General features: G+C 35.5%; 1 protein-coding gene across 1 annotated transcript in view; it reads left to right on the top strand.

Moving 5' to 3' along the window:
- The window catches only part of brinp1 (bone morphogenetic protein/retinoic acid inducible neural-specific 1), a 113,341-nt gene extending 93,146 nt beyond the window's left edge, over nucleotides 1-20,195 (top strand). The window contains exons 6-8 of the mRNA XM_055040390.1: nucleotides 4,509-4,745; nucleotides 8,257-8,479; nucleotides 15,274-20,195. Of these exons, the coding sequence (XP_054896365.1) occupies nucleotides 4,509-4,745; nucleotides 8,257-8,479; nucleotides 15,274-16,414 (1,601 nt within the window). The 3' untranslated portion in view covers nucleotides 16,415-20,195. The remainder of the gene's footprint in view (nucleotides 1-4,508; nucleotides 4,746-8,256; nucleotides 8,480-15,273) is intronic.
- The last annotated feature ends 673 nt before the right edge of the window (nucleotides 20,196-20,868 follow it).

Genomic DNA, 20,868 nt, shown 5'->3' with positions numbered 1-20,868 from the left:
CTGCACTTAGAACATCTCTGGTTTAGATCAAGCACATATTTATGTTTGCTGTCGTTACTGCAACAAAAAGTAAAATCAGTCAAACTAATTTAAAAAAAAAAAAACTACAAGCCATGCATTTCGTTTTATTTTTTGTATATATAAAAAATTAGATCTACATAAATTATGAATGTTCTTTTCACTTTGCATTAATGTAAATCACAAATGATTGCAACAAAAAAATTTGAAAACAAGGGTATGAATACTTTGCAAGACGCTGTGTGCATCTATTTCTGCTGCCCTGCTCCCTCAAATACATTATTTTTCTGAGCACAAGGGTTCTATAAAAATTATAAAACTAAACAGGAGATTTCACAAAAAGAAATAAAAATCAGTATTCCAAGAATAAAATTTCCTGTTCCAGGGGAACTTTCAAATAAAACTAATACAAAATTGTGAGTCAACAGTCCTGTTTGACAACACAAGCTTCTGCTTACTCGAGTGCTTAGAGCATTTATGATAATCTACGATAATCTACTCTGCACTGACACACCACACATTATCTGTTTGAATGCTAAGTACAGCTCATTCTGAACTTTAAAAAATGCAAACGTATTCTGAGAGCTCAAAACAGCTCCAGTGGAACATGTTATCCTGTGTCTGGTCCAATACACACACCTCACACTCAAAACAAAAAAAAAAAAAAAGAAAGAAAGAAAAGTGGATAAATAGCTTCTTCAGCTGCACTTCTACCTCATATGTAAAGACAAGGAGTCTGTATGGTAAAACTGGCAAGTGCAGCAACATTTTAAATTATGTTCCCCTTTCACATCAACAAGAAAGCCTGTGCAACCGTGAACTTAGGAGTCTCTTTTGTCCAAAGCTTTTTGGAATGGTATTATAGCTGCAACAATAACCTCCTGTGGTAATTTAATGCTCCCATTGAGGTAACGCACTTTATTGCACCAGTGGATTAAGTAATGATTATTTTGTGAAATTGCAGCTACACAATGGTCAATTAATCTTTAATGAAACTGTAACTTATGAGGCGGAGCATGGCATTCTAGTAAGTAGGGAAATGCTTGCCAAAGCAGTTACAAGCCTCAGTTGTGGCCTACACTCCCTATCTGTCACTACGTAAAAAAAAAAGGAAGAAGAAAAAGCACACATGAAAGACATATAATGAAAAGGCAAAGTCACCGTTCGTTTTTAGCATTCATAGAATGTTTGTGAGCCTATATCCATCAAAATATGAGAAATGAAATCTATCAGCTTATATGCAATATGATTATGTGCCGTTTTGCAGCGCTATTTATTTAGACCAAGCTAGGCATCTGTATTGAAGAGAATTATTTGCACTGACAGAGCATGAAGTTGGAGATTATCAAATAGCAGCAAAGCTGCTGCAATATGTACCTTTCATTTCATCATCTCCCCTTAAATGATGGTAAGTGTTACACCTGTACTCCAGTATCTGGTGTTTCCCCCAACACATGCCTGACTCATAATCCAATAAACTAGCTTTATGGTTCAATCATTTTCAATTTTGTCACATGTTATTGTCCTAACCTAGAAAGGCTTGCTAAGTCACAAGATAAATGTTTTTGTATCTGATTGGTTTCTCTCTTTATTTGTAGCCTGCAGGCTCCCATATTTTTGCTCATTTTGACAATCCTCTAACGAATGTTGATAGATTTACTTTTATTACGTGACATCATTTCTGCATAGTAGCAGACAGGGCAACACAGGGCATGAATTTTCTGATATCTGAATGCACACTCAGCAGGAGACAATGTAGGGGAGAGCAGAAGAGGTGAAGAAACAAGAATGACGAGAGTGATTGATGGAGTGAATAGGAGCCAAAGGATGATGGGGGGAGTCAGGGGGCACATGGATGTGTGTGGTAGGAGTAGCAGTGAGTATAATGAAGTAAGACAGTAGAAGATGTGTACAAAGACAGAGTGAGAAGCAAAGAGAGACGCAAAGGAAGAGAATGGTTAGAAACACAGAGAGCAAAGGAGAGTGAAATACAAGAGATTTCAAGACCAATGGAGTTGAGCTGAATATCAGACTCTCAAATGATTTCTTCTTCAATTCTTCAGCACTAATGCAACAATATAAAAAATATTGGGGGAAGTCAGATGGCACATGGATGTGTGTGGTAGGGGTAGCACATGTGTGTGTGTTGGTATGTGCATGTGATGGAAGAGCTGGGGTATATAGTGTAGTTATACAGATAAGGAAATGGGGGAAGGGTCTCGTGGTGGGAGTGATTGTGGCGTTGGGGGAGCACTGAGGCAATTGGTGTTATTGTGCAGGCGGCCGCTGGCACCAGCACTGTCAGGGAGCAGCGTTGATCCGTGAACTTGCCATCTGGATTTTCCCACAAATCACATTAAAGTTTCAAGCCCAGGAATACATCAAGCTAAATGAATATTGGATCCAGACAAGCCTGATGGAGAAAAAGCCCTGGGCAACCAAACTCTTTTGTGGTCAGACATGATCTATCCATCCTCTTTACTTGCTCCATTCCTGCTTCCTTCTGTTCCCTTCATCACTGACGGGAAGGACTTCTGATGAGGTGTGGGGAATAGAAGAGATTATGCAAAAAAGAGGTATACATTGTAGACTTTTAGTGCAAAGCAGAGGGGCTGTGTTTGAATAGATGCAAGTGGAAGAATTCCTTTGAGTAGTCTCTGATTTGATCTTCTAAACAGATTTAAATAAAGACTATCTAAACTCAGAGCTTTGAGAATAAATACAAAACATTTATTTTTTTTCCATGAACAACCAAAACACACTATGTGTTACTTTTCTTCAGAGGCTGTCATCATGATGATGACTATTGAAGTGTTCTGTTTCAGATCCAAACCATTAAGGCTTTCATCTGTTTCTGAATTACCCACAGTAATGTTCAGCGTTTGTTTGTGGGTGAAAATAAGGAGGATTAATTGCTGCATGCAAATGCATAATGAGATACCATTTGACTCTTTGACAACACCCTGAAAATGATTCATGTGTACAATATGAAATTATATGCTTACTTTTCCTTTCATTTTAGCCACATTAAGTTGACTTTGCATAAGTGGATTCCGCCTTTCACCCGAAGGTGAAAATAAAATGTGAGCAGGAGGAATAATGTAATTATTCATCATTCAATAACATGTTGTATCCTAGTTCCTGGTTGCATATGTTTTGTACTGAAGCACAGTTTGTCTTCAAGGAAAAGCTATTAAGAAAATACGGTCTCGCCAAGATGTTGTTTCATATGAGAAGGAAAAATCTATTTAGTTCTTTTCCAATCCACTGGCTTGTAGAGTAAGGGATTTATTTTTCCCAGTCTGAACTGAAGTGGAAGCCTGAACTGTAAGATGTCCGAGCTTTAATTCAGTGAGATCCCCAAAGGTATATGGATTGGCTGGGAGTCCAAGAATTATTAAAAGTTTGTCATCGATACTGAAGAATGAATAGCTTGAACTGTGAAACTTTAAATGAACCTTTAAATCACAAATGAGACTATTACAAAAATATCAGCTAAATATGTCAAAGCCAGCATCAGGCTTTCCCATTCCTTGTTACATTATATGTCATTCCCCATAAACAGCTCAAAGGAAATAAATGAATTGTTTGCTTACTTCAGGAAAAATAAAATAGTCGACCTCTTAAAACATAGACATGAAAGGAGGGATGGCAAGTACAGGAGTTGTCCCAGGTCTGGTGAAATCAGAACTGCAACCGTCAAATTATGTTTAAGATTATTGATTTCAAAACAGGCCAGTTTGTGGAGAAAAACAAAATCCCAATATTTAAATTGCATGAAAGTTTCTTTTTTATAATACTTCAATAAAACTGAAAATGTATGTTCTATATAAAGAATGTGGTTGTTCCATATTCAACTTGTGTAGTTCTGCATGCTGAAAGTGCTTTATAGGTCTAAACATGTTTACATAAACCGAATTTAGGGAAGGATTTTATGCAGTGATGCCTTTCTTTTGATTCAGCCTAATTTTTTTATGGTACCTATGTTGGTACCTATGTTACACCATATAAAAATTACACCAATTTTTATATGGTGTAAAATTTTCTATATCCTTCTTCGGGATGGGGTACATTACTTTTCTGTCATACCCCCATTTCAATTCATTTTAGTTCCTATTTCATGATGACTGCTGTTATAACTTCTGAAAGACCCTTGTGGTTCAGTTGGGTATTTAGAGTTAACATAAAACACAGATTACTCTTACTGGTCACAAGAAAACCTGGTAAATATTAACATGATGTTAGGATATTATTTAAAATTAAAATGCTTTTTTCTGATTTATAATTTTTTTTTACAATTACAACAAAATACTAACATACAATTTCACATTTTCCTTTTTTTTTTTTGTTTCTTTGACTGCATTACATGAAGAAAGTTCAACAAAGATTATTGTTTTCAGAATCATGTATCTATTATATTGTTTAAAAAAAAGACAAATGAATGTTATCCCATTTTTTAAGCAAAACTTCACTTTTTTTTTCCATTTCAGGCCTTCAGGTCATATTCCCAGAATACCTGCAGGAGAAATTTGTCCAGTCAGCTCTGAGCTACATCATGTGCAACGGAGAGGGTGAATATGTGTGCCACAACAACCGGTGCATCTGTCAGTGTGCTCATGACTATCCCCAGTGCAACTGTCCCATCACTGACATCCAGATCATGGAGAACACCCTGCTGGTGATGTCTGAGTCCTGGGCAGCCTCTTATAAAGATTTTGAAAACTCTGGTAAGCTGAAAATTTCTACAAAATAGTTTAACCTGGCTCCCCTCTGTGACTATCAAAAGACTTGAAATCTGTTTGTTATTCCTTTTACAGACATTTGTATTTATTTTTTTTTTTTTTTGTGAGTTTTTTTTTAAAGTATGAAAAAACCAATGCACATAAAATGAAAAAGATGCAGAAAGATTCATCCAGTAGAGGCTCCTCTTTTTAACAAAAAGTGATGGAAATACATGTCAAATTTGGACATTGTGGAAAGAATGTAGATATTAGCTTTTAGAGTACAGCTGCTCCATGGCAGCACATACGTCTCACTCTGTTTGATTAATAAGTTAAATATCTATGTGAATTGATGGGATTCCTAGTGTAATCTCCTTGAGACACATATGCATATATGTCAATGTTCAACAAAGTGAAATGAATGAGGATAGCAAAGATAAAAGGTGTAGAATTTTAGAAATTAATTGACATTGCATTGTAGCAACATTTATTACATTTCTGCAAATCAATAGTCAGTTGTTTCAACACTGCCTCCATATGGATATGTTCTTTAGGTTCAGAAAAAAGATGATCTCACACTGGACATGACACATCCATAGCTGGGTAATCCTATCAAAAGGCAAGAGCTTTGACTGTGTAAATTCCCTGGCTTGTGAGGACAGCTGCGGCTGCTGCTCCGGCTAACTGTGTGGTCTGAGGCTCACTAATATTCTGGCAGCTACTTGAGATAAAGATGGTGTAATATTATTTTGTGGTATATGAAAGTATTTATTGGGCTTTGGCAGCTAATCTTTTTTTTTTTTTTTTTTTTTAATCAAACAGTAAATAGCATTGACAACAATATTCACATTTCTGTTTAGGCTTTAAATGTCTCAATGATTTTAGAAGGGAATTATTAGATATGACAGACTTCCCACCATTGCTTCACGGGAGTAGCCCAGTTTCTCCAGTGACAACACGTTCATTGTGCATACTGTGCCAGTTCACAGTGCATGCCAAATTGCTGCATGCTGTTAGTATTAGTTGAATTGTCTCCCCCATTATTACAAAAAGACAAACACTGCACTCACGATGACACGTTGCGTTACAGTTATCACAGTAATCACAGCTAAGGTCTGTCTCAGTTTGTGAGATGCTCATGAGAAGAGCGATGAAACTAGTTAACTACTGCAAAGCATGCAACAAATAGATGGATAGACAGGCCTACAATCTTTTGACCAAAGGGAATTGTAGAAAGCACTAAGAGGTTTGAAACAATTTAATTTTTTTGGCATCTTCTAAAATTTTCAGGGTGATATTTTTCTACTCCAATATGAGCTTTTTTGAAGGCTTTATCTGCACCTTTGCCAAAGGTGCCAGCAAACTGGTGGTTGCCACTATAAAGTGGCATCTGGCTGGTTAAAAAACTTTCAGTTCAAATATTTGTACCTGATGTGAGCAAACAAATTGATATAAAATGAGGGAAAAGTTAAATTATGAGTTCTAATCTTTCGACAAGGTGTGCTGGGTGGGTTCAGATAAGAACCACCATGTGGACTGTTTGGTTGCTCTGGAAAAGGAAATGATACTTGAAGTCTTTGAAGCTTGTATAAAAGGGTTTGCATATCTGCCACTGGGGCACAATATGATAATGTAGCTTCTTTTTTTCATGTTGACAGAGTTCTGAATGCTAGGTGTTGGTGTTGCTCAGATTTGTTCAGGAAAGAATTAAAGAAGGTTTATGTCATCTCTGAAAGCTGGGTGGAGGTTTGTGGCAAGTTCAAAACAGGAGGAGGAGATGGATCCTGGCTCCTTTGAAGCAAAAGGGAAATCTGAGTTCTGACATGCCAGGAAGGAGGGTGGAGGAATTTCTGACATTTCACAGCTGTGACTGAAAAAGAGCTCTTAACTCTGGTTAATACTGTTGACATGTCTTGAGGACAGGTCTAGGAGAGTACCAGCATGTTTTGCAGGTGCATTTCTTGAAAATGTGGATCTATGTTCTGAGTGTGCCAAAGCTTGTTGTGGTTTGCATTTGTCCCAATCTGTGTACTTATTCATTCTCTATGTTTTTACATCACCTTACCTGTAAAAGTCTAATGATATGAGATTTCTGGTGTTTTGTCTCTTCTTTAAATGAGTCATTAAATCTTGGTGACATTGTTGAGTTAATATTTAACATTTTGCTATTTTAACTTGAGGTTTTAGTATTCAAGATTAAATTTATTTAGAAAATATTATGTTTGAAAAACACACTTAATTTTAACATATCAGATTCAGGATTAGAACATTTCTTATTATTGTATTTAGCAAACATCTTCAGCCTAATTTTGATGAGGCATCATATTAATTATTTATTTCCATTTAGTCATGATTAAAACCCTTTATTTCATATTAAATCTTTGCTGAATCATTTAATATTAGTATATCAAAATCTGAACAGCACTAAAACAATGTAGTTGTATTTAATGAAATTTTAAGAAACATCTGAAATCAATTGTTGCTAAGAAATTAACAGAACAAAAACAATGGTCTCAAGAGGAAACAAGAACATTTTATCCTAGGCTGTATGATGACCACTTGGACAATCACTAAGACTGGCTGAAAAAATGTGGGGGCAGTAATCTTGGTACCCAAGAGCTGAGAGGAGAGGATAATTCCTACTTCCAGTTTTCTGCACTTGAACAACAGAATCAGCCTTAAATTTTCAAACCAGAAATTCAGAAGAAAACATCACTGACAACTTTTAAAGAATAGGAAAACAATGATCTTCACATGTGGATTGTATTTTTACTACTTTTATATCGGGAAAAATAACTCAGACTCGCATTTCTCCTTTAATTAATTTTTAAAATGCATTTATACCAACAAATTATACTCATGAGGTTACCAAGTCTTTATAACAACAATTGAATACTGTCTTTATACCATGCAATATGCAAAAAAAAAAAAAAAAAGAATTGTAGTATGCCCTACCATCACAAACAGATATGTGGAGTTCTTTTTCAACTCTGCTTGGATTGAGTGCTTTGGTCAGGTGAGACTATGATTGAGATTTCCACTTAAAGTGGGTTTCATATGAAACAAAGAATGACCATCTGAAAACAAAACAGCTTATCCCACTATTAAGTTTGATGAAGCTGTGGCCATGTTTCTCGTCTATGGGGGGAATACATGTCATCAATAAATACTAGGACATATCGAATAATAATCTGGTGAACTCTACCAGTAAGATAAAAAAGGTTTGAGGTGTAAAAATAAAAAAATAAAAAAATTCTAGATCAACAATAAAATCAATAAATTCTTCCTATGTCATGTCAGTCCCTAAACCTTAATAGAATAAAAAAAAAGTGCAAAAGAGAGGACTCAGAAATCTAGCCTATTTATAAGAGACAGTGGAATTAGGAATAGCCATCATTAAATGTTTTGTGTCAGTAAATTTGTCTTCATCTGGCTACAAAGTACTTATGTTTAATTTCAGTCTTTATCCTGTGTTATATTTTGTTTTGTCCCATCTTGTCCCTCCACTGTTCTCTAGATGAGTTCAAGTCATTCCTGAAGAGACTCCCGTCCACTCATTTTTTGCCCATCAGCAGTGTGCATCTATTGTGGGGCAGCGACTGGGACCTGCAGGCCCGTTACAGACTCCTTCAGAGTTCCCTAGAGATCCAGCGGCTCAAAATCCAGCGTACCGCCCGCAAGTTATTCAGCCTCAGCATCCGTTGTCTTCACAATCCCAGCCACCAAATGCCAAGAGAGAGGTGAGTAAAAATAATATCCATGGGGATTTACTAGACCAAAGATTTCATATAATAGTCTTCATATTATAAGTATTTTTTTAAGAAAATATCACTGGAGATACTTTTTTGTATCTCAATATAGCATGGAAATCAAACATGCAATTTCTGATATTTTTTTTTCTTCAGGGTTGTGCTTTTACTTTATATCAAATCTATTTAATGCTGAGACTTGCACATGCACAAACGCTGTAGCTTACTCTTGTTATTTCACTTAGCAGTCTTAAAAGAAAATGTAGCTGTGGGAGTTTTCTTGTTAGGTCATTGCACACATCTGCCACCACATACTGCAGTTGCAACTTAAGAGCCTTGTTGCTGATGTGCTACAGTGTCAACGCTGCAGGAACTGCCAGGAATTTCCCCAATCTGCTCTCACAAATCAAAAAACACAACGCAAAAAAACACAAAATGGGGAGTGCCAGATGAAATGCCAGCAAAAACTGTCCAGCATTAGTTATGTCACCATAAAAATGGGAAAAGAATATGTAAAATATTGATTTAAGTGGCGTGAAAATCAGCCATTGTCTTCAGTCCCTGACAGAAAGGATCACACCCACATTTGTGTGAGAGTTGGCATGGGGTCTGTTCTGAAGTGTTATCAAAGAACTGCAGTATGTGCTTCCTCTTCCATGGAGTAAACATTGAGAGTGCCTGATGGCACAGGAAATAAGAGCAGCTTGTTTATTTGTTTGCCTGTGTGAAACAGCTTTGCATCAGATGGTGGATTTATTTGATTCCATCATGTATATTTAAGGTTTCGTATATGTTCTACAGGGGAGTTGGTGTTGTTGTGCACAATGCAATTTCCCCTCAAACTCAAACTCCCCATGTTCATTTCTGAACAAAGGTATTTGAACTTTTATGACTGTTTCAAAAATGCAGTGCTAGAAAGCTGTGTAAAGGCTTTTTCTACTATTTGAGTTTAGCTTGGCAGTCATGCCATAAATCTTTTAAAATCAGCTCTCATCTTTACCCTTCTCTCTTACTGAAATAAAGTGCTCTTCTATTGCCAATGAAGGCTCTAAGTGTCCTTACCTCTGCAGCCTGTAACAGGTAGTTGTGAGCTAAACTTATTCAGTACATATCAGCCCACTCTAAGGGGTATATTTACCCCTTAGACTTTTGTTTTATATTTTCATGTTGAAACCATAAATTTTAGTCAATCTTTTTGTGGAAGAGCAACACAAAGCAGCAAATAAATGTGACCTGATAAAATAATGACAAAGTATGTGTGGAGGAGGAACTAAGCTCCAAAGCTCAGGTGAGGGAGCCCGTTAACAAGACAAATATTATTCCTATACAATAGGAGAGTGGCACGTATTATTGTTGGAAGAAATCCTTAGGATTCTTTAGGAATGTTCTTGTGCATCAGTGATGCAAGATGATCAGAGTTGAAGAGAAGATGGATGGAGCTAAAGGAACAGCAGTCCCAAAGAAAATCACAATGAAGTTGCAAAAGACTTAAAACCAGAGACACACACAAAAACCTGAAGGCCACTGTTGGAGCCAATTAAGTATTTAACAAATTACTTACTTGCTAAATTATGTTATTATTGATCCACAATTATGTTAATGATTACAGATGTTAGATAAGCTATTTATTTATTTTTTGCTTAGGGCCTCTTCCTAGTCAGGTCAACCTCCTGCTGTGATTAAGAAAAAAAAGACAGTTGCTGTGCTTGGTGTGATTGTTATGCAGTGATGGAGTGAGGACTGAAACAATTTTTGTATCACAAAACAATGTTTACATTTGAATTTTGTATGAACCTGGAGAATATTTGGAGAATATTTCTGTTGCTATTATAAGTTGAACCAGAGACCTCTCTGAAAGTGCTTTTTATTTTTAGTGTCGAGAGCCTCCTCCTCAGAAACTGCTCTAACATTCATTTTTTTGGAGGTAATTATGAGTAGCCATGGCAGACTCTCAAAAAGGAATAGATCTTTTCTCCATCAATGAACATAATAGAGACAGATGACAGTTGAAAAATGCAAAAAAAAAAACACAACTCTGTAAACATGTCTTGTGTCCTGAAGTTTTTGTACATAAGGGTAATCATTACAATTGAAGGAAAAATGGAAAAACTTACAGTCCTCAGAACACCATCTTAATGTGAAGCATAGAAGGTGGCAGGATCATAAAATATCAACAGCTAGAACGTTTTCTTAGCTATTGCCATTACAAAGCCCAAATCTCAGTCTCGTTCAGCCTGCCTTAGTTGTTACTGTTCTGCCAGGAGACATGCCAAAAATTTCAGCAAACTATTGTGGGAACACACAAATACCAAGAAAATGAATGTGAACCTCTAACATTGAAGAACATGATCAAAATAAAATAAAAAACACATTAGCTACATACCTCGGCAAAGCCCTGCAATATCAGGTCATTTGAACTCTTCCAATTTTTACATCTAACCTTTAATAAAGACAGCAATGAAATCAGTGACATACTACAAATTAAAACTTCACTTGAATATGTACTGTGATGTTATGTTAATTGAGGATTTGAAATATTATGCATTCCTATGGTAAGAGACTTTCCAACCTTTAAATAAAGGCACTTCAGAAAGGCCTTTGATTACATGTTGCATCACCAACAAGACAGTCTGGAATGATATCTGTCAAATAAACAAGTTAGGAATAATGGGCGTCCTCATGGGAACCATGTAAAATTGACAGTTATACATTTGAACTCACTTGCATTCCTATTAACATCTACAACATTTCCACTGTACATATTGAAATTTTAAAAAATGCACATGATAATACACTTAAACCCACCAAAGGGCTCATGACGTGATTCTACTGAGATAAGAAGAGAATGTCAATGTCATTGTCTTGGTGGCAAATATAAGTATGTCATATCCAAAAGACATAAGAACCCATTGCTTTTTAGGCGGTCTTGGGTTGCAATGTTCTGCAGAAGAAAATTAGATGAGAAAACAGAAAAGTAAAAGCTGCTGTTATGCTGTGTTGCCTAGGGAACATACTTAATGGTGTTTCAGTGTTTAGGGCATTGTATATTAAGTAAATAAACAGCATATTCATACCTTAGTTAAAAATAGAAGCTCTGCAATATGTAGTCGGGCTTAATGAAACTTCAAAGAAGCAGGTTTTATTTAATATTCTTGCACAGACATGTATTCTTACTAATGGGCCAAAAGATCACTCGGGTCCCTCGCAGCTTTTAGTTTAATTACAAAATGGATTCATGATAATAAAAGAGGAACTTCATTGTTGTATTTATTTCAAAGCAAACTAATCCAAAATTACAGCTTAGAATTTTGACTATTTGCTATCCCATTTTAAGAAAGTTACAGCCAGTAAGTAAATATATTTCACTTGACATAAGGAAGCCAGTGTATTTTTAGTAGCTATAATTGAAGCTACACAAAGAAAGTTTACATTTCTCTGGTCTATGTTTCCATTCATTACAACCATCATAAATTCTTTTTGTGATAACTCACAGTGGAACCTCTAAATAGATTTACTAGTGCATTTTCTTTATTAGTAGCTTGCTTCAGGTACAATGAACTTAGGAGTCTTCATTTAAATGATTAATAGTGACAGATATGGAGTTGCATCATTTCGAGCCAAGTCATTTGCATCCAGTTTATATGCTTGGTTTAATTATTCATGTCCAGGGTAAAACCCGTTTTAATACCGCAGCCTCCATACAACAAAAGAGTCATAAATTGTACTTAACTTGGCATATGTCATAAGTCCTTTGTAGGTATTAGGTTTTCAGTAAACATATCTTAAATCATTTGTATTTTTCAATTAAATGAATGTAAGAAAGCTTCTCTTATTATCACTGTAGAGCCATTCATCATTTTGTTTTCATGCCCACTTATTCATGACAATATTTTGGGGAAAAATTAGAAAAGTCCCATTCTCTTTGATGAGAGGTATCAAACAAATGAATGATCTCTGGGTGCTTTATTTTTGGTATGTCACAGGACTCATTGAAAATGCTTCTAGTCAAAGAAAAGCATTTCGAGAAATGCCAATCATAGGAAAAAGCATTTTTATGTCTAGAAATGCTAGTCGTCATACTGAACACTCATAGAGCCATATTCAGCCAATTGATCTTCAACCAATCGGATTCATACACTCATTTGAAGATCAGTAGGCAACCCCAAGTTTACTTCCTATCTGCCAAGGGGCACATCGACATGTGGCAGAATGAATCAAACCCCCAGCTTTGAGATTAAGATGACAGTGCTAAGACACTCCTCCAGGCTCTGATTGGTTGTTTCTGACTGAGCGGTGTATTTTTTGCAGATGGCTGGAGGAGGCAGAGGAACTTGATTTTTTTCACAGATCATTTGTCTCATATTATGTATCAGCAAATAGTGACAGTTGTAATAAATATGTAAACTCTGTGTTCATAAAAGTCACATTCTGCAGCTCTAAACTCTCTTCTTGAAGTTCTTGGTGATTCAATAATTGTTTAATTTGACCTGTGAAGTCCCTATTAAAGCAAGCCGATGCTGTTAGCATGTGTGAAAGTCAGCCACAATTAAGACAAGAAGGATGATGTCAAGCACCATTCCCTTTTAAAGCAAGCATTCTGTTCTAATCCAATCAGAATGACAGATTTATAACAGCTGCCATGTCCTCATTAACACTTTTTCTGCGCTCATAGATATAATTATAGTATTTCTGTTTGTCATAGGGCCAAAAGGGATAGCAAAGATGTTTTTTGTTTTTTTTATTGCGTTTCTTTTTCATCAGATCACTTTTAACTCCTTATAACAACTTAGAATCAGTAAAAATGTCTACTACAAAAACTGTCACCGAAAGGTTTGTGTCAAACAAGAAATCTTTCCTTTAAGTCTAACAGTTTTTGCTTAAACCATGAGTTTTTTTTATTATTTGTTTGCTGAGACACTGACCAATAACAATCATTTTTGCAAATCTATATGTAATAAAGGTAATAAAATAATACACGGCATTAATATCATAAAGTAATTGGCCGAAAGATGATATAATAACCATTAGTTGGGTTATTATAATAATTGTGTGACATAAAAATAATATAATAACTACATTTCCCAAAGATTAAATTACTGTCCTGGGTTATATCCACAAAACCCCAATGTTTAAAATATATATTTTGTTGAATATCTTCCTTTGTCGTCACTCACAATACCCTTCGTGAATTAACAGGAAGATTATGATACCTATATTTCATTAGCAAAATCCATAAAATAAAAAATAAAAAAATAGGAATCTTTTATTTCCAAGTTATGTAGTCCTGTTTCTGTGTAATGCCATTTTTGGTGATGGTTTAATAATTGTATTTCTATGTCAGTAATATGTTTACTAGTGAAAAATGTATTACCATATAACATGATGGATAAAATATGACTTTCTTATTGCCACTTTATAATTTCTCTGATGCATTGTTGTTTAATTAGCTTTGTTACTATTAAAAGGGCAAAAATAATTATTCCCTTGGCATATGTTACATTATCAGCCACTATTACATTATTGGCTGCTATGCACCCTGCAACATTTTCATGCTTTATTGTATCTTAAATAGTAAGTACATTTTAGCTGAGTGTGAGTATAAATATTATTGACATAATAGTCCATGGTGTGTGATTTGTACACTTAAATATAGGCTTAATCAAATGTAGAACTTGGCAAAGAACAGAACATTTATAAGTTGAAATTTTATTGACAGATGAAAAAGCTGTAAGATAAAGTTGCCAAAAGCTTTCAATGCCTTTAGAAAACCGGATAAACCATACAGAGAAACACAACCAAAAGGACAAAACTGATTAAACATTGAATTGCATCTCTGATTTCTGATCCTTTGTGAAGGAAATGTCAGTAAACAAAGATGAGCTAACAGAGCTAGCCACTGATACAGCACAGACACCAAAAAGCTAATAAAAAATTATCCCAAATTAAATTAAAATTTCTTTAAAAAAAACCTAACTGGAAATCAATATTTTTTTCCAGTGTTTGCACTCAAATCTAAATAGATCATGCCAACATCAAGAATATGGTGGCATTGCTGGGGATCAATAGTTAATTTGTCTTTGAATTTCACTAAGTTTCTTTTTTGATAAAAAAAAAAAAAAACAACCATTGCTGTCAATATATTTCACTTGACAAAACATGTTCAATAAATTAAAGCATATTTTCAACACTTTAAAAAAATGCATTTTTAAAACTGTGCAACATCTATAAAGTGTTTTCTGATTGCTTTGAAGAAAGCGTGATACCTAACACTTGTCCAATTCTCAGTCTGCAATAAGAAAATAAGAACCAGAGAACGGATTTTCATTTGCCTTTCAGTGTGATCAAAAAACAGCAAAAAGCAATATGTGGTTCTGTGTATTTTTAAATGAAACTACATTTTTTACTTGCCCTGCTCAGAATGCAGTATCAAACGTCAGAGTTATTATGCAAAACTTCAATAATATATAAACTAACCTTCACTTGCCAGCTTCTCTGAAAAAGTCACCTCCTCTAGAAGTTACAGCACCCTCAAGGCTAGATGCCTTGAGGGAAAGAATACACTAGATAAGAATAGCAATTAATGCTTCCTATCATAATGCAATTCTTTTCCCTTGAGGGACATCATATTTTTTTTCTTCAAAACTTTATGCTGAGTGTTATATATAGAGCAAAACATTTCACAAAAACAAAACTAAACAACAACCAAAAAAGAAACGTATATCTGACCTAATCAAAATTCTACTCGATGTTCATGGTTTTGTTCTTTTTTCTTTCTATCACTCCAGATCTGTGATGCAGTGGCTCAACAGGGTTCAGTCCTTCCTGTACTGCAATGAGAATGGGTTCTGGGGGACCTTCCTGGAGAGCCAAAAGGCATGTGTGTGCCATACAGGTGCAACTCTGTGTCAGCGACCCATCCCGTGTGTCATAGGCGGCAACAACAGCTGTGCCATGTGTAGCCTGGCCAACATTTCACAATGTGGCTCCTGCAACAAAGGCTACAAGTTGTACCGTGGCCGCTGTGAGCCGCAGAATGTGGACTCAGAACGCAGCGAGCAGTTCATCAGTTTTGAAACTGATCTGGACTTTCAGGACCTGGAGCTGAAATACTTGCTGCAGAAAATGGATTCACGGTTGTACATACACACCACGTTCATCAGCAACGAGATCCGACTGGAGACATTCTTCGACCCACGATGGCGCAAGCGTATGTCCCTGACTCTGAAAAGTAACAAAAATCGGATGGACTACCTCCACATGATCATCGGTTTGTCAATGAAAATCTGTCAGATGCGAAACAGCAGCATTGATCCTATGTTCTTTGTTTATGTTAACCCATTCAGTGGCAGCCACTCAGAAGGCTGGAGCATGCCCTTTGGTGAACATGGTTACCCACGATGGGAAAAAGTTCGACTGCAGAACTCGCAGTGCTTCAACTGGACTCTCCTGCTGGGTAACAGGTGGAAGACCTTCTTTGAGACTGTTCACATTTACCTGCGCAGCCGTGCTAAGGTTCCAACTGGCCTCCGTAATGACACGGGACAGGGTCCAGTGGATCTCGCAGACCCCAACAAGCGGCAGATCTACATAAAGATCTCAGATATCCAGGTGTTTGGTTACAGCCTGCGCTTTAACGCTGACCTGCTGCGTAGCGCCGTGCAGCAGGTCAACCAGTCGTATACACAAGGAACTCAGTTCTACTCGTCCTCATCTGTGATGCTACTGCTGCTGGACATTAGGGATCGGATTAACCGCTTAGCCCCCCCTTCTGCACCTGGCAAGCCACAGCTGGATCTTTTCTCTTGTATGCTGAAGCATAGGCTGAAGCTCAACAACAGCGAGATGATTCGAGTGAACCATGCCTTGGACATGTACAGCACAGAAATACTCAAACAATCAGACCACCTGACTGCAAAACTTTGTTGAGTAAAACATTAATGTTAAGGACGGTAAGCAACAGAGAAACACCCAACTAATTAACTATGAGGGGATGATAGTCTTATTTTTTTTTCCCTTTTCTTTTTTGACCTTTTCTGCCTTTTGATGTAATATTAACTTTGTAAGTATAATTCTTAAAAAAGAGAAAGAGGCAGTGATGACAAGCTTTTCTGGCAGATTGAAAAAAAAAAAAAAGAGAAATGGAAATAGTGTATGGACTGTATCATACTTGTCCCAGCATGTCTGTAATTCCCTTAAAGAACCTTAAAAAGAGAAAGTGAAAAAAAGAGTATATCTGTGTAATGGATGAAAAGGAGGCCTTGATTATAACATAAGGGATCAAAGGTTGCATCTGATACTGCCATTCTTTTTTGAGAAAAAAAAGATGACATTTTTAAAGGTACAGAAAATACAATGGCAGACCAGATAAGTTTATTTCACCTACTGGGCAAAGTATTTCAAACATAACAGACAGTTTAGTATTAAAATGTTTATACATTGTAAGGAACTTAAAGCTCTAGTGAGTAAGTAGTCATCACATTTCTTACGTTTCAGAGCCCACAGTGAATCTGCATTGCTTTTTGAAAGGTATTTAACACTGTCATTGTTCTGATACATGAGGCACACAGCAGGGCAGTAATGGATAGTCATGTTGAAAACAAAAGCCAGCTGTTTATATATACATATGTGTGGGTGAATGTATGCGAGTGTGTCTGTTAACCTTTTTTTTTTTTTTTTTTTTTTTTGGCTTAATGCTTAACGCTGTTTGTTAATCGAATGTTTCACTTGAGACTGACCCAAGTCTCTGCTGAATCTTGCATTTTGAACGCTTTTCTCCCCCACCGTGTATGAAATTCCAGCTGTGTGTTTTTTTTTTTTTTTTTCTTCTTTTCACAAGGCAGTATACCTCCTGGTGCGTGAATGCAATATTGTGGTCTGAAGATTATAACAATCAATGCTATTTTGTACAGCTTTGCAAAATGTACATGTTGTGACTGCTGATCTGTGGAGCTTTTCAGCACTGAGAGCAAAATGTAAACATTCATCATTCAGCCACATTTGCAAGACAACCTAAAGCCATACACTTCCCTGAGGTAGATATACAGTAAGTCATGAAGTTCACCCTGTACCTGTTCCATTCATATGTCTTTGTTCAACTCTCTCAGAAGATTTCACACAAGAGCACAGCAAAAAGGAATATGACAAGTGGAGACATAACATGTTGAGTGAAATTGTGTCGTTAAAGCCATTGAACTTGTATTTTGTGCTGCAGGAAAAAGAAGAAAATCTTATATTAAAGCTTATAATACCTTTTGAAAGTGTTACTCTGTAAGCTTTTTATGACCACATGTACAAATTTCTCATTTTGTTTTGAGTTAAGAAGTTTGACATTTTCTGCATGTTGCCGGAGGTATAAAAAGAACTGCAACTGTGTTCAACACACTCAGTCTTAAACATAAAACACTACCTATGTATTTGATGGTCACATTTTATTTTGGTAATCCAATACTGAAACACTATGATGTGATTGATATTTGCAAGTGGACTCGTTCACTAAATCTTCACTCCAAAAACAGACTTTGTATGTTGTACAAATCCAATATTTTCTTTTACAAAGTGTCACATAAAAAAAATATATATATATATCTATATTGCTGTCCCCTGAAAGACAAATTAGCTTATGGAGTAAAATGTGTCAGCTTTAAAAAAAATACCTACTCATATTTTTTTTTAAATCTTTTTTTTTTTTTTTTCTGGTAAACCCTATATATTAGTTTTCTGTTGTGTCGTTAATTTAATGTCTGTTAATATCATGATGTGTATTTTTTTGTGATATATTTTCTTGTGTTCTTTACCAATAACTGCTGTTATTGTTGTGAGACAAATTTGGAGGAAACATTTTAAGACATAGATGTGCACACCATCCTGTGTTGTGAAGGACTTGATGCCAGCAACAATGAAATTGGAATCACAAAAACATTTAATAAAATTGGTTTTGGGAGCTCCAATTTCAGTCGATTTCAATACATTCAGCAACACAAAACCAGTTTTTTCTTCATCTATCTGGATGAGCTTCTAGAATTAATGCAATGCAGTCATTTCTGGTTTGGTGTCATCATAATTTCACATTTTTTTTGTTATTTATTTAATAGTCTGGTTTTTGTTTTCCCTGCTGTCTGTCTGTCTGTCTGTCTTTAAGCCCTCTTACTACTTTAGATCAAGAATTGCTTGGTAATTGTTAGGCAGCAAATCTCAACATAATTAATTTTCTTGAAAAGATGAGAATAAGGATTTGTTCCTTCATATTAGCAAAGAGTAACCTGTATTATCTCATTCAGAAAGCTCTGAGGTTAAGACAAGACTTCTTAGTTCTTAGTTCTAATCTGATTAGCTTATGATTGGCTCGTTTTTGGACACTGCCAGTCTTTCTCATTTTTTTGCAAACCAGTGGAAAAGAAACACTGTGTCTCAGTTGATATATTTCCATGTTTCACCTGCTTTCTTGAGCGCATTAGTGACTTTACACACACAAAAAAAAAGAAGGTTTGCAGCATCTCTTGAATAAACTCCCTGGAGCGTGAATAGCTTAGTATAATCACCACTGATTGTCAGTTACTTGATTATGTAAAGAAACAACCATAACAATGCTGCTACAATGCCATACATTGAAAGTACATGTGTTGTGGTATTACTTGGTGCTTATGCATGTTAAGCTATTGTCTCCATTGTAGTTTTACTGTAGATGTATGTTCAAAGGCTCATCATGTCTGCAAAATGCTGTAACCAGTGCGGCAATCATGGTCGAACATTGCATTTCACTTCCCCCGCGCCCCAAGCTTTAAAACCTACTATTCCTGACATAAAAAGCTAAATTGTGAAATTGTTCTCACTGAATAAAGCAATGAAAAGGTAAAGATGATCCATTTACACAAAAGTATCAACACTGAGACACAGTAAAACATAAAACAAGCAGATTAATTGGCCACAAATATGCATCCCACATTTATTAAGTATTCAGTATTGGACTATCCAAATAAACTGTTACAAAATTATTATTATTATTTTTCTTGTTATTATTATTAAGTGCCTGTTATTGATCCCTTTAATATGGTTAGAGCTGAAAAACGTACATTTTACAAAAAAAGAAAAAAAAAGAATAATTTAGTTTCATTATTAGGACCATAAATGTAGGTCAAATATATTGGTTTCTACTTCTCCAGAAGACTACACCTTAGAAGGAGGCTTGTGCATGAAGGGGGAATTGATCACAAGACCAAGCCAACAGATATCTCAAAGGGATGGTTCATATTTTTGTCCCCTGTTGTACAATGTATGTGTAAATAGGATCTCTATCACAGTAACGACACTGTGTTACAGTAACACTATGATAAATTATCAATACTAAAAGGAAATACAAAGATTATTTCAAAAAATTAGCACAAAATAGAGGGCAGCCATGTCTTATATACCTGATTAGACTCATGACCATCTATGACTGTTTTATATGATAAACAAACTGTATACTGCAATTTAGTTTAAGCCACTTGCAAGGTCCATAAGACAAGCACATTTACTTGTATGGCATTTTGCTACCACAGTGTTGCTTATTGTACATGTATCCATGATTATGTCTGAGCATTTTTTTACACCTAATAACTTGCCTATGTAATTATTTTGCCTTTATGTTGGGATTATTATATCAGCTAATTTTAAATGAATGTTTCATATAATAATCTATTTCTCATTAAAATGTTATATTTAATAAGAAGTGAAAGGCTTGTTTGTACAGTTTCCTTTTGTAGAATCTACTGGTGTTTAGTACATAAAGAATTATACTTTTAAGACATTTTTTTTTAAATCACCTTTTATTAATGTGGTGGGAAGATCAGTAAGAGCAAAATCCATTCCCTGACCATAACCTTTTCTTCTGTTGAATAATTAACATGCTTTTACTTGTATATTTAGTCCCTGGCCAACCAGTTATCTATAATTATTTTCTTTTTCATCAATATAGCATTGTTTATGTTTAACAAGTCAGTTGGAGTTCTGCCTTTTTTTCAATAATGAAACTGCATCTTCAGAGAGCCATTGGTTATGTTAAAAAAAAAAAAAAAAGTCTCCTAAATCTGCAAAAGGTTAGATTTTCTTCTCCATAACTCACACAGCTGTCATTGGCGCTAATAGCATCTAGAATTATGGTTAAAATTTTGAGACCGCAGTCTGAGTGACTTTATCACTCAGACTGCACTGCATTACCCTATGTCAAGACAAGTTATGACCATCCCATAACCAATGTGTGAACAAGAAATAAGTCTGAAATTTGAAACAAAGTACCTTCTCTTTAATTTACAATTTTAAGTATTTCCTTAGAAATGCTTTAACTTTACACATGTTGCAATGTGTTTTAATGGGTTATTAAAACAGATTTAGTTGTATCATCT

Source organism: Poeciliopsis prolifica, unplaced genomic scaffold, assembly GCF_027474105.1.
Source record: "Poeciliopsis prolifica strain line A6 unplaced genomic scaffold, Auburn_PproV2 SCAFFOLD015, whole genome shotgun sequence".
In the NCBI taxonomy this organism is placed as follows: domain Eukaryota; kingdom Metazoa; phylum Chordata; class Actinopteri; order Cyprinodontiformes; family Poeciliidae; genus Poeciliopsis; species Poeciliopsis prolifica.
The sequence above is the reverse complement of the archived record's forward strand: the minus strand, read 5'-3'. Positions and strand labels throughout refer to the sequence as shown.